Below are 14,425 nucleotides of genomic sequence, written 5' to 3' on the forward strand. Positions count from 1 at the left end.
AGTAACTTGTACAATTATCACCCAGCTCAAAAAGCCTTCATAACCCTTTTCTACTTCACAGCACCTTTATTCTCAACTAGTTGTAACTATTACCTTGAACTATTTCAAGATGTGCTGATGGTCTACTGGGGGGAAAACCCAGAACTTTGTAGCATTTGCTAATTTCTATGAAGTGAATACTCCCATCATGGCAATTTTCAAGCTCCCAACATTTCAACTGGCTTGTCCAATTCCCAAAAACCTATCAAATAATTCTCGTATGTATGAGCCTATTCCAGCACTCATGTCAACTCCTTCATTTCTGTGGTTTTCCTTCTTTTTCTTTTTTTTCTGTTTACTACCTAAGTGAGCATCTTTAAATAGTTTTGTTTTAGTTGCTTCTGCCAATATCAATATTATGTAACTTGATGAAATTATTTTTCTTCCAGTATTCTGGAAGACTTTAAATAGCATTGAGATTATCTTCTCTTTAAAGGTTTAGTAAACTCCCATAAGAAACCACCTGGATTCCTTCCTTCCCTCACTTCCTTCTCTTCCTTCTCCTTTTTCTCCTCCTTGTCCTTCTCCTTCTTTTCTTCTTCTTTCTTCTTTTTTTTTTTTTTTTGATGAGCTCTATTTGACAGCTTGCTTTCTTACATGGAAATCAGATTGTTTCAATTTTTCAAAATCTCCTTTCTGGCCATTTTTGATAAATTGTATTTTCCTAGAAACTTATTTTGTCTGCTTTTACGTTTATTTACATATAATTGAGGAAAGCAGCTTTACGATACATTTTTTTGTTTTGTTTTGTTTTCTAAGGTTATTGCTCTACCTTTTTTACTGTAGGATATTTTTCTCCATTTTTTTTGATAGCATTCTAAATATATTTTCTATATCCTTTTGGTTTAGAGCCAGCTTTAGGATTTATTCACAATTTCTAGTGTTTTCTGACTCATTAATCTCTGTTTGCAACTTATTTTTTCCCAACCTCTTTCTGAATTCTTGAGCCATCTATTTAATTCATATTTTTTGTAACTTCTTCTGTATTAATGTATGTAGTAAAGGCTACTTGTATTTCTCTGAGCATGTTACTTTAGCTGTTCTCTTAAGAATGAAGCATATTCAGTCAAAAGTGTACTAAATTGTGATTCAGGAAACAGATTTCCATCCTGTTTCTCTCTGTGCATAGCAGTGTCATTTTGGCACGTTACTTTGCCCTCCTCCTTAGGTTTCAGCTTCCCCAACTAGAAAACGGGGAAATATTTGATCTCAGAACTTCTATTTTACTCTCTATTTATGAAATATACTCTCATACCCAGGTTGTGAGTCCAAGAATTTGAATTGAGTCTACAACGTGAATTCTGAAGTCTCAAAGTGCTTTTTTGTTTGTTTGTTTTTTTCCTAACATGCTAGTAAGTCTATGAATTGTAGTCTCTGGTATAATAAAAAAGACATGCTTCTTTTCATTCTTTGTCTACAATATGGGGGCCTGAGCCTCAAGCAAATTCAGGGTATATATAGACATTCTTTTTTTTTTTGAGACGGAGTTTCGCCCTTGTTACCCAGGCTGGAGTGCAATGGCATGATCTCGGCTCACCGCAACCTCCGCCTCCTGGGTTCAGGCAATTCTCCTGCCTCAGCCTCCTGAGTAGCTGGGATTACAGGCACGTGCCACCATGCCCAGCTAATTTTTTGTATTTTTAGTAGAGACGGGGTTTCACCATGTTGACCAGGATGGTCTCGATCTCTTGACCTCGTGATCCACCCGCCTCGGCCTCCCAAAGTGCTGGGATTACAGGCTTGAGCCACCGCGCCCGGCCCTATATAGACATTCTTTATTAACCTGGCACATTTTGTCAGAATTAATCAGCTGTTGGAAGTTATTAAGGAAGGTTCATGAGGAAGCGTTTTCCAAGATCCTTTGAAAGTCTTGAAATAAACACACCATCATTAGCAATGCAAAATCAAACAGAATGGCGTATTATTGAATGGGTTAAGATGAAGTTACAACAAATATTGTGTCAGAGTAAACATCAGAAAATAGATTTTCTAAGGTCTAGAAGTTAGAGAAATATGCAATAATGAGCATACTATTAAATGTTGACAGATTCTGTATCCAAGATGCCCTTTAAAAATCAAAGAAAATTTATTTTGCGCTAATAAAAATGCGTTAGGGAAGAGCAAACAGATTGTCACAGAATCTTTAACTCATCCATATTATATAAAATTCACATGTGAAATTACTGTCTATATTTTAAAATCTATATAGCAACTGTGAACTCAATGTACTTTGTGGAAGAGTTAATCACTACAACAAAATGAAATAACTTAAGCTGTGTGTCTGTCTCTGTACTCAAACATTAATACAAACCCAGTATATTTTACTTACTAATGTCGAAAAATCCATGAAGGGGAATTAGCAGAGAAATGGAACAAAATATCCTTCATTTACATTAGTTTACTGAAAGACATTTTAAGTCGTCTATTTTGTAAAATATTATGTAACAATAGCAATCATTGCCCGCTCTGTATAACCCTACACAGTCTAAATAAATTGCTTCTGAATAGTTTTTCTGTACAGCTCACTACATTTCTAACTATAGGATTGTAATCTTGCAACCTTAAAAAATACATTGATTTGTATGCACATAAAGAGACCAGGATAATTAACAATGCTAAAAACTGGTAAACATAATTTATTCTTGACCTCTCACAAAAAGGGAAAGAAAAGTTGTATTACATGCTACATTTTGTTTAGAGATTTATGATGCAGCATAATTTCCATTTCCTTTACAATAAATATTTAAAAGACATATAATATTAAACACATTACCTAATTACAAGCCTTATAGTAAAATATTAGGGTGATGGTTTGAAAGCCCAAAACATTTACTGTCACTCAGCATTTTGTATGTTCTTTCATAAATCAGTACTGAAGCATACAAGCCAACAAAACTCTGAAATTCTGGCCAAACAGTTCCCAGTTATGTGCAAGAGATAACTGCTTCTCAAAGAGCCAAGCTGGACTTAAACTTTAAATAATAAAATATAAATATTCTAGACATGATGGGAAGATAATGCATGTGCATTTATTTTGGCTAGACTCTGCTTAAAATTTCGAACTTTTCATGACCGTATAAGCTTGGATATGTTAATAGGTCATTTTGGGCCCATTTTCTAAATGGGAGTGATGATACCTACTTTGTAGAGTTGTTATAAAGTCAAAATGAGGTAGTCTGTAGAGCAGCTTTTGATACACGGTAAGCAACTCTAAAATTTTCATTTCCCTTGTGATCATCTTTTATAATCAGCCGTTGCTTAAAAATATAGAACTTAATGTAAAAGGTAAAATGTGAACATGAATGTAAAAATATGGAAAAATATTTCCCAAAATGACTATTAACATAGAAACTGGAGTTAAACAAGAAAACATTCAAAATTCTACTAAATGTGGCCAGTGCCAAATAAAATGCAACACTAGATTCCTGGACAAAGGATATGGAAGGTTGGTCTCTTTCCTGTCATTAAGTGGATTTCTAATTATGTTGTATATGTTGTTTCAGAGGCAAAGGCCCATTGAAAAATACATCTGATGTCATTAATGCTGCCAAGAAAATTGCTGAAGCAGGTTCTCGAATGGACAAATTAGCCCGCGCTGTGGCTGATCAGGTAATAGAAGAGGGAAGAGTGGGTGCATGCTGAGTGGAATCATTAATTAGCACCTGGGTTTTGTAATTAGTTGTGTGCATCCTATAAAATGCTTCTGAAGAATGAATCAGAGGGGAGAATCACTGATATTTTACGCACTGGCCTTTGAGTCTCCTGACAGTGTGCTGGTGGCAAAGGCAGGTTTAGCTTGGGAGAGAATGCTAAGGCTTCTGACCGAAATTCCTTGAGAAAGAAGAGCACTTATTACTTAGGAGACATCAGCCCCTGAAGAGTAACAAATTGTCCCAGCCTTCCTCATTGTAAAAGCCTTCCTCATACAAAATAAAGGAAGGGATAAGAGCAGATTTTTAAATGTTCATTCTTGGGCTCTTGGTTTAAATATATTTTCAGAGATTCCTACATAATGCCCTCTTTTGTTTACTTCATGGTGCTGATCGCATTTGAAAAAGATACATTTATTGCTTTACCTTTTTTTTTTCTGTTGCCCCCAGGAAATTTAGGTTGCACATTTTAACTGACTGACAGAATGAATAAAGGAGAGAAAATAGGAACCTGCCTTGTGGTCAAGGAGCTCAACTGACAGTTTTAGGGATGTGATGGGTCATGATCTGATGGTTTAAGAAGTTGTCAGGGACTCAAGGACTCGACCAGGACTAGAATGTAAACTGGGGGTAGGACAGTCAAGGGAATTTGAAGATCAAAGGGCAGAAATAGGTAGAAGAATCTAGAAGAACATGATGTTTTTAAATGTAGAAATAAGAAAGTAAGCCTTCCCTTCTTGTTATTTAATATGGATCTCACTCTAATGATATTCTTTATAATTCATAATAACTTATGCTCTACCATAAATGGGATTATGCCACATGATCAAGAACCTTCAGATTTCAGCTTTTTTTCTAACCCAGACTCAGAGGCATCAGAGATAAATGAAATTCTCAGAGTATCTCTTATGCTTTGAAACCAAACTAGGATATACATTAAAAGAGTCCTCACCTTGAACATGTATTTCCATACTTTTCTTTTTAGTCTTGAAATTGGAATTTTAAAATTGTGTTCTAAATGCCTTGTTGCAATTATGGTTCATTCCTTATAAGAGTTCTTTAGGTAGTAGACTTTTTCAGGTAACTAATAATTATTCCCATAAGCAACAGTGGTTTACAGTTTAAACTACTTCAGATGGATTATATCATAAAACATGTTTTTATAATAAAATATATATGCTATTTTCTACATGGAAATATTAACACAGATTTGCTTATTATGCTGGAGTACATTGATGCAAGCTGGAGATACTGAAAAGTGTAGAATTGCATTCTTCTTTTTTTTTTTTTTTGAGATGGAGTTTCGCTCTTGTTACCCAGGCTGGAGTGCAATGGCGCGATCACCGCAGCCTCCGCCTCCTGGGTTCAGGCAATTCTCCTGCCTCAGCCTCCCGAGTAGCTGGAATTACAGGCAGGTGCCACCATGCCCAGCTGATTTTTTGTATTTTTAGTAGAGACGGGGTTTCACCATGTTGACCAGGATGGTCTCGATCTCTTGACTGACCTCGTGATCCACCCGCCTCGGCCTCCCAAAGTGCTGAGATTACAGGCGTGAGCCACCGCGCCCAGGCCTGCATTCTTCATATATGACTCTAGTCTCTGATGATCTGATGATTTTTGAGTCTTTGTGTTGCCTATTACAACTTTCCTCCCTCATTCCTACATGTAAAGGTTGCTACTCTACGTACTTACCGCCTCAGCATCGCAGGCTCTGACATCCTTCATTCAAGTCAATACCAAATTCACACATTTCATAAAGGCTAATAAAACAAACAAAACCACAGATGATCTTACTATCAGGATTTCACTTAAGAGTCAACGAATTCTCATTTTAATTTTATTTTACATATGTGATGGCTAATCCAAGGGATATTTTTTAAAACTTCTGACTTTTGGAGAAACACTTACTGGTTGAGATAACTCAAGTAGTGTGATGATTTGATAACGTCTCACAATTTGTGGAGTTGAGTGTCAACCCATTGCTGCTGCCTAATATCAGGGCGATATCAAACATGAGCCTTCACAGCATAAACTGGGCTTTCCTTTTTCTTTTTCTTTTTTTTTTCTTTTTTGACAGAGCCCCGTAAGTATTCCTGAAAGCTCATGTAAAACAGGGAAGAGACAACAAATTTACTTGAAAATATGCATACAAAAAAATTACCAACTAGAGAAGGCCACATTCTTTTTTAAAAAATGTTGAGGAGAGTTGGGAAGTATAAAATGACCAGAAATTGGTCACCCACCAATTTGTTAAGAAAGACTTCTTGGGAGTGAAAATGAGTGGAGTGTGAATGGCTGTTTCATTGTACTTTGAATCTCAATGGAAAAAAATTTTCTCAACCTATTTAGGCTCCTTGAGTTCAGTAGATAGGTGAAAAACACATCAAACATACACTAATCCCAGGATACTAGATTTATTTTGAGATTAAGTGACAGAATATTTAAATGCTATTTAACAGTGACTCAAAATAAACAGATGAAGTTTACATCTAACCTTCTTTGTGGCATTATTGTCATTAGCTGTGAAATAACTTGCAATTTTTGATAAAGAAATCTGTCAGAAAAAAAGGTTATCAAATTCTGTACCTATTTCAATGATTTAGGAGTGATTTTTCTTGATCCATCACGCCTTTTTAAATGTGTATTTTAACTGCTTCAGTTTAAATAACAGAATAGAATGAGTATTACCAAGGAGTGGATTGTTACATTTATTTTGCCAGAAAATATTTTTTACAGATTTGCGATATGCATGCCATGTAAACTTTTTACGGACTGTTGCATTTTTAATTACTGCTCCATTAGATAGAACTCTGAGTTTAATTTGCTGCAAGGTATTTGTATCAAAAGCCTTGTCAGCCCTCTGGGGAGATATCATTTTAAAGTTAATTCCTTTCAGTATATGGGTCCCTGGAGTAGGATAAATATTACAGTATGTAGTACTTATAGGAAGCTAAAAAGAGTCTCTGTGGAATTCTTTTGTGATAAATGCAGCTAGTGAAAAAATACCACAATGGTAAGTGTTAGATTAAAAAAATCCCTTTATTGTTTATTCAATAGATGGTTATATGTAATCACTGGCATTACAGTATTGATAAAAGAATTTTCGTTCTTGATCTTGAGGAAAACTTAGCTCAGAGTCTTTCTCCCATCCTCTCATTCTAAATAAGACACTTCAGTTGTGGCTGTAGGTACTTATTTCATACAGTATCAAGGCTCTGGTGAGTTTACATCCTTTACAAGTGCCAAACTGTATACAGAACAATTACATGACCTGGAAGTAGCTCAAGCTGAATCTCTGATAGCAAAAGAAATCTACAGGTATCTCAACTCCTTGGTAGCCATTGGCATTGAAGTCTCAGAAATGGTTTCAGGAGTCGTGTAAATGTCTCTAGAAGTGTTCAGCCAAGCTCTGTGTGTACTTGATAGACATGTACCCACTTCAGTCATAATGAGAATTCAAAATTCTTAGCAGAGTTGACTCCGGTGCATCGATTAAAGGACTCTGTTGCTACTCTTATGAATTTGTTTCAGCTAGCTTCAAATTCATTCCATCAAATCTGTTTTTCTTACAGTGGTCGTGAACCATTTCAGTCTCTCACTTAAATGCAGGTTATTATGTTGCTTAAATTTTGATAAATATGAAATTCCAAAAAGTGCAATAGGCTTGCTTTTTTAATAAGTGAATGATGCATTTATTAGAGAACCAAAGGAAACACATTGATTTTCTTCCTCCAACCAACTGGATTGAAACTGTCCCCTACGCTTGGCAGAGAGTGCCACACGAAGTGATCTACTTTTAGCATCCTTTGGTCCTCTGCATTAAAGTAGCATTTCCCATAGTGAGAGTTAAAGAAAACTGTAAAATATTTAGGTTTCTTTATAGTTTAAAAGGCAGCAGGTAAAAATACTCATAAACATGTATAGAACTCCCAATATGACTTTCTGGAATATCTTCAACATTCTTCTGATAAAATTTTATTAAAGCAGAGCTAACCATTCTAAACTACTGTCTGTGGCCTTTCTAAAGTGTGCTGTGAAAAAGTTAGGTTCAATGAATGTAATTAAGGAATATGACACTGAAACCTTTTCTTCCTACAGCTTTTCTGTAACAAATGTTAGAAACTGAAGAATACTTACTAATCAAGATCATTCTTTTAATGTTTTATAGTGTCCTGATTCAGCATGTAAGCAGGATTTATTAGCCTACCTTCAACGAATTGCCTTGTATTGCCATCAGCTTAATATCTGCAGCAAGGTGAAGGCGGAAGTGCAGAATCTGGGAGGAGAGCTCATTGTGTCAGGGGTAAGCTGGGACCTGGGCTTCACAATGTTAAGTTACCACCGTTGTACTTGCACCATTCTTGGCAACAGTACTGCTACAAACACCAAACTACAGTGATTTATAGGGAGGGTCTTTTAAAAAAATAAATGTGATCACCATTATTCCAGACCTTACCATAACTCACAAAGAGCAATTTGATTTTCCAGTTACCCTGTGTTTATTCTAGCCTTGTAAAAATCTCCATTCTTCACAAGGAAACTAATTTCGTAGTCTGGAAACTCATTGCCAAGCTGTGACTATTATAATTATTTGGGGCTTTTGTATATTTACTCATTATAAGTCTACTTCCTTTTGTGAGTCCTAGTAATTTTCATTCTCTGTTCAGGAGCCAGCCTCTCTATGTGTGGATTGTGTTCACATGTTAGAGATGATGAAAACAATAGGAATTCATTCATCAGGTTCCAATGCATACTAGGTTATCAGTAATCCTTGAAAGCCAGAGATGTTTGAATTTAATACAGGTTGATGTGCTGTTGCCAAAAACTAACATAATTGTCGAACACTAACAATTATATATTCTTTGCTCAATCACTCCAGTGTTTCCTTTCTCAAGAAAATATAATTATCTAGTCCATTTTTATCAAATGTATAGAAATAAGTTCAATGAATATTTCGAAGAATCACAATTTCTTGGCAAGATTTCCAAATATGTGTTGAGGTTCTTCACCTTGGCTTCTTCTCCTCCCTCAACCCCTTTCTCTCAACACAGGGTGCCATTTGTTGCAAATTATTTGCAAGTCCAGAAATGTGGCTCTGACACCTTAGTTCTTTTCCCAGTCAGACATGATACTACCATTTCAAATGAGTAATTACCAGGCACATGATATCATCAGTGTGGTGAACTCCCTTATGAAAATCTTGGTTCTTCCTGAAGCCATTTTTGGAAATTGAGAAGTTTGACCATTTGGTAAAAATATGTGGACGAATCATTCCTGAATCCAAATGTCTTGTTCCCATATTGTTTGAGTTGCAGGAAATATAGCTGGGAAAAGAACTGATCTGGCTTGCACAGAGACACCATCTGGAAAGCCTGTTTCATGCAGTCCCACCTTAGAGCCCAGTAAATTGGCTATTTTGTGCCTCTTCTCAAAGCACAGTCACCTCTTTGCATTTCCAAAATGATCCTGCTTCAACATTCTTCAACAACCAAGAGTGATGTGTCCTTTCTGCCAAGCTGGTAATTACCAAGATTCTCTCGCCAAGAAGTGATCAAATCATTGCATCTTCCTTGCTGCCTTTCTTATCTTCAGCCTTGATGGTATAGTTTCCCATACCACTCAGCTTTCATGTCCATCTGTATATAGCCCCTGTGGAACTGAGTGCTTTTTGTTCAGCTTGCCTTGTCTGCTTTCATTTGTGACTTTCCAATCTTATTATTTATGTGGATGCGCAAAGCATCTTTGTGGATCTCAGGCTCCACAGCCTCATCTGGGCAATTTTTCCTAGCACAGCTGCTCTCCATTATCCTCTCAGTACCCATTGTTCGTCACTGCCTCCAAAGCTTCATTCCCATTGTCCTTTCCTCATTTAGATGTAGTCCAAACCATCACTGGCTTTTATCACTTGCACTGTTGGCTTTTACAGAGGTGTTTGAGATTGGGAACACCATCAAGAAGCCTGTTTCCTTCTTTGAGTCTTGTTGGCAAAGTTCATAAATCCTTGCATGGGAGAAGGCTTCTTTTCGAAGAATGTTGTACAACTTTATAATAATTCTGAGGCCAATGCATTATAAAAAGTTTGATATATATGCTCAGTCATGGGTCTGCTCTTGGCTTCCTCATGATTTATTCCAAGCTTGATTGCTGTTTGGTGCCACACCTACATCTGTAGTCTGCTGTCTTTGCCAATTCTGCCTCCATCTTATTCATCCTCCTTCACTGATGGCCAATGGAGAAATGTATGAATATGCTTACTATGCAAAATAGCCACAAATGACTGCTTTCAGAGCTCTGAAAGAGTCAAGAATGTGAGACCCCATACACACAAATTTTCAATGATTTTGCCAAGAAAATTACACCCATTTATTTTGTCATATGGCATGACAAAGTTGCTATCTTTCTCAGGAGAAGCCATCATAGTTTAATGTGCAATACAAAAAGAAATACTTAAATCTTTCCTTTTTCCCTGTGTGTATACACATGGGATTCAAAGCTATGGCTTTCTGAAATATACCAAAACCCTCCGGAAAGTTAGATTTGTTGGAAGTCAACCTCTCTACCAAAGCTGGATAGATTTGGACGTATTTTTCTATTTTGCCAAGAAAAATGATTTTGATGTCAAAACAGAGAGCCACGTTTTTAGTCTTATGCTGGCATGATGAACATATGTTAAACAAAATGCACAATTATGTTTTATGTCAGCGTGTTTATGTTTTATGTGATTCTATGTATACAAACCGAGAAAGGTTTCTTGTGTTGTGTCTGCTTTTGGCTTGAGAGGTGGGGACAGAAAATTCAACTGATCATGGAGGACAATGGGTATAAAACTTCTCCAGGCATTGTATGGGTGAACTAGAGAAATAAGCAGTCCAGGATGTGTTTCTGTGTAAGCTCATCCACACAACTGCTCTCTAAGAAATACCATTGGTTTTCTAGCTGCAATCCGGTTTTCTTTGTCATTGGCCTAAACCCCTCTCAACAACCAAAAGGTGACATTCTTATTAAACCTCAAAGTAGAAAATGAATTTGTGAGCCAATTCAGCTTAACCTGGTTACTAAGGGAGAAATGGAAAATTTTGAAAAAGATAGAATTGTTAAAATGAAAGTAGAGAAAATTGAGTTTCAGAAGATTAAACGGTCTCTATGGCTTTATTTATTTGCTTAGTTTAATGTTTGCTTAAATTCTTAAGCCAGTTTACAGGCTTTTTGAAAACAAGGAATATTGAAAGCAGAAAGATAAGGGGGGGAAAGGAGGGGAGAAGAGAAGAGAAGAGACATAAAGGAAGACGGTAGAAAAGACAAAAGAAATAGAAAGTTAAACAACATATATCATGAATTAGTTTAATGCAAGTAATGTCCAGTAAATGTTACAGCATTATCTTATGGATCAAAGTTATGCCATATATTTGTTTTAGTATGTAAATACTATTTTGAATACAAATATGTTCCAGTGTCTGGATATGGGTAGTACCTGTATATTTAATTATCATGTTTTTGACAAATTTTTATTTGCTAGGTTTTGCAGGGTTTAATGGGTACCTTTAAAGTTAAAAATGGAATGTATATATGGATCTGAAAAAATAAAAATCAGTCCTTGACCTTTAATATTGTTAGCTACCCAAAGACATATACATTGCATATGATTCTGAATAATATAAGAAATACTAATGTGGGATTTTAAAATTATGCATACTGAATATCAAACATTCTGATAAAACTGACAAAGCCTACCTGAACTTTTTTTAAAAATTAAAATATAACAGGCTCCTCATTATAACAATGAATTCAGAACATAACAGCAATAACCCTACTTTGATCAGGAATTCAATGTTCTGGAGAGACAAGGATATAATTTATGGCCACAGATTTTAACAGATTTTATTACATAGAAATGTCTATATAATAACAAAAGTGTGGAGGTGAAGAATGCTAGTTGCTTAAGTCCTCAGGCTGAATGAATGGATTACCGATCTTTTCCTGAGAGACTGAGAAACTTGCCCTAATATGCACTTTTGACTTGTCATTTAAATATCTCTTTTCCAAATTTGAATGCCTCTCAACTGGGTTTAGGAGAGAGATATGTCAAGGTGAGCAAATATAACTTGTGACAGTGGTAGGATCTGAATTGGCAAAGAGAAGATTGGAGACTGAAGGGTCAGTTACAGTAATTCTTATTGCCCATGTTTCACATTATTTTAAAAAATCAGACTGTAATTATGATCAACATGAATATTCATGGTATAGATAATACATTCATAAAATATTGGAAACTGATACTGTTCAAATTAATTCTACCTGACACTGGCATGTATTCAAAGATGCATATGTGTATCCAAAACACAAACACACACAGAGCACAATTAATTTGAAATTTACCCTTACATCCTTAATAAGCCTTAGTCAAGTAGTCAGGAACTTAACAAGGTTGATAACTAGAAATTATCCGATCCAATACAAACTAGAGGAAAAAAAATGTTGGATATATTTGCACAGGGATATATGTATGGTGGGTTGAGGTAAGAATTACATTGTATTTGAAGAGTTCTGTATTCCTTTTATTTGTAAAAAGTGCCAGTATTTTGTAATGAGATAAAACAGCCACTGAAACAAGAATTGCATCTAATTATGTAGACCTGTACATTAAGCAACCCTTTTTTGTTAATTTTTTTTATATATCTTCTATTCTGTCTATAGTCAATCCTTCATGATCTCCATGGATCAAGGGGTAACAGTAATGGAAAAAATCTAAAGTGCTAGCTCTTTCAATTTGGATTTAGAATGCATGTTCACGCTTCATTTGAACAAAAGGGTATGTGTTCTAGGAATTCACAGCAGTTCAAAAGAATTTTATCCAGACCTTCCACGCTTAAAGGACCTTCCCTTACCTAGGAAAAGTTGAACTGTCCAAATCTAGAGAGAGTTAAGATAAAAACAAACTTCAGGTTGTAAATCTGGATGTTAGGGTTAATGGAGAAACTATGGCTAAGAAAATGAAAGGAATAGTTACCATTTACAGAATGCCAGTAGTTCTTTGCATACACTTTGCTAGTAAAATCAGTTGTTGCATGATTCCATATTTTCCCCCAAACACATTCCCCAAACTGTTGATAGTGAACCTATAACCTTTTGCCTTCTGATTCCTGTATTAAGTCCTCCTTATTTACATTTATACCAGTGTGAATGGTCATTGGTTTCTGCACAACCCAAATTATAGAAACCTACAGAGGGAAATAACCTTTAAACGGTTTTTCAGTGAAAATTCATTCCCCCAGAGTTGTAAAAGTGACAGTTTACCAATTCAAGACTATTATTTTTGGAAGATATTGGAAATTAATAGGAATTTTAATGAGGAAAGTAAAAATTTCTTTGGGTGCTGGGCATCATAGAAAGCTTTGTGTCTTTTGCCCTGCACCTGTATATGTTCTCTGAATTCAAAAGTCCTGTACAAAGGAATCTGGTATATTTCTCCACTGTAGGAAGTGGCTCTTCAGTTACATTTTCTGTGATGGTCACTCCAAACTTACCAATATAATCTGTTACGGCCATTTAAAAAAATCAGTTATTCATTGATGGAATTAAAACGGTTATCTAACTGAATTTTTTTATGCGTAAGGGGAAAAAAACTGTGTTCCGATGTACTCATTTTGAAATAGGAAAATAGATTGTGTTGTGGCCAAGCTAGGAAGCAGACTAAGCAAATAACTTTTTACCTTAACTGGAGACATGGATTGACCTTACTTCGATCTACTCTGGATTGATTTGATTGTTTCACGTAAACCTGTGGGCTGAGGATTGTTTCTATTTTAGTTTGAGGACGTTACTGTTTGTAAGAGTAGAAGAAGTTAGTAGCTTTAAGAAGAGTATCTGTGCCCTGAGATGTCAGTTCCATTACTTGTCATTCAATCCGTAAAATTCATTCCTTTGGGTCTTAGAAACTTTTTAAGTAAGTTTTGAGATGCTCTAATTAAAAGAAGAAAGGCAAATAATTGACAACTTAATTCATTATCAATTAATATCTTAGAATTCAGTTAATACTCTGACAATTATAGCCAATTGGCAGTAATACTTTGTGAAAACTTAAAAATTGGACACAAGGGAGGTTCCTGGATGAGGGGAGGTGACTGCATGTACGGATGGCCTTCTGTGTCTGTGAGTTCTGTATGTGAGAATACAACCAACCAGGGATTGAAAATATTTGGGAAAAAAATGAAAATAACAATACAGCAATAAAAATAGTGCAGATAAAAGACGATATAGTACTTATATTTATATAACATTTGCATTATAATAGGTATAAGTAATTTAGAGATTACTTAAGGTATACAGGAGGATATGTATAGGTTATGTGCAAATACGACGCCATTTTGTATCAGAGACTTGAGCATCCTTGAATTCTGGTATCTGCTAGGGTCCCAGAACCAATTCCCCATAGATACCAAGGGACGACTGTATCTTAGGATATCTGTAAAACCCAGACAAACCTATTTAAGAAGTACTATTTTATAAAGCTTCCCCATAAGACATATTTTAATTTTGATTACTTGTTCATTTTTGAGAATTGTCTGATTTCATTCCAAGATTTTTTATTTAAAATAATTTTAAGATATCATTTCAAATAATGTTTCAAATAATTAATGCTTTGAGAAGTATCTTAAAAGCCACCCTATCCCCAGTTTTGAACCAGTTTTGGATGTGTAAAAGCAAATCCAGATATACCTGTTTCCTTACATTGAATC

At 35.5% G+C, this 14,425-nt stretch overlaps 1 protein-coding gene across 7 annotated transcripts in view; it reads left to right on the forward strand.

Moving 5' to 3' along the window:
• The window catches only part of CTNNA2 (catenin alpha 2), a 1,139,605-nt gene that overhangs the window by 1,092,354 nt on the left and 32,826 nt on the right, over positions 1–14,425 (forward strand). For all 7 annotated transcript variants that reach the window (XM_032243720.1, XM_032243721.1, XM_032243722.1 and 4 more), the window contains 2 exons: positions 3,543–3,648; positions 7,858–7,992. In XM_032243720.1, the coding sequence (XP_032099611.1) occupies positions 3,543–3,648; positions 7,858–7,992 (241 nt within the window). The remainder of the gene's footprint in view (positions 1–3,542; positions 3,649–7,857; positions 7,993–14,425) is intronic.

This window comes from Sapajus apella, unplaced genomic scaffold (genome assembly GCF_009761245.1).
Source record: "Sapajus apella isolate SASKATOON/1434 unplaced genomic scaffold, GSC_monkey_1.0 scaffold52, whole genome shotgun sequence".
Taxonomy (NCBI): Eukaryota; Metazoa; Chordata; class Mammalia; order Primates; family Cebidae; genus Sapajus; species Sapajus apella.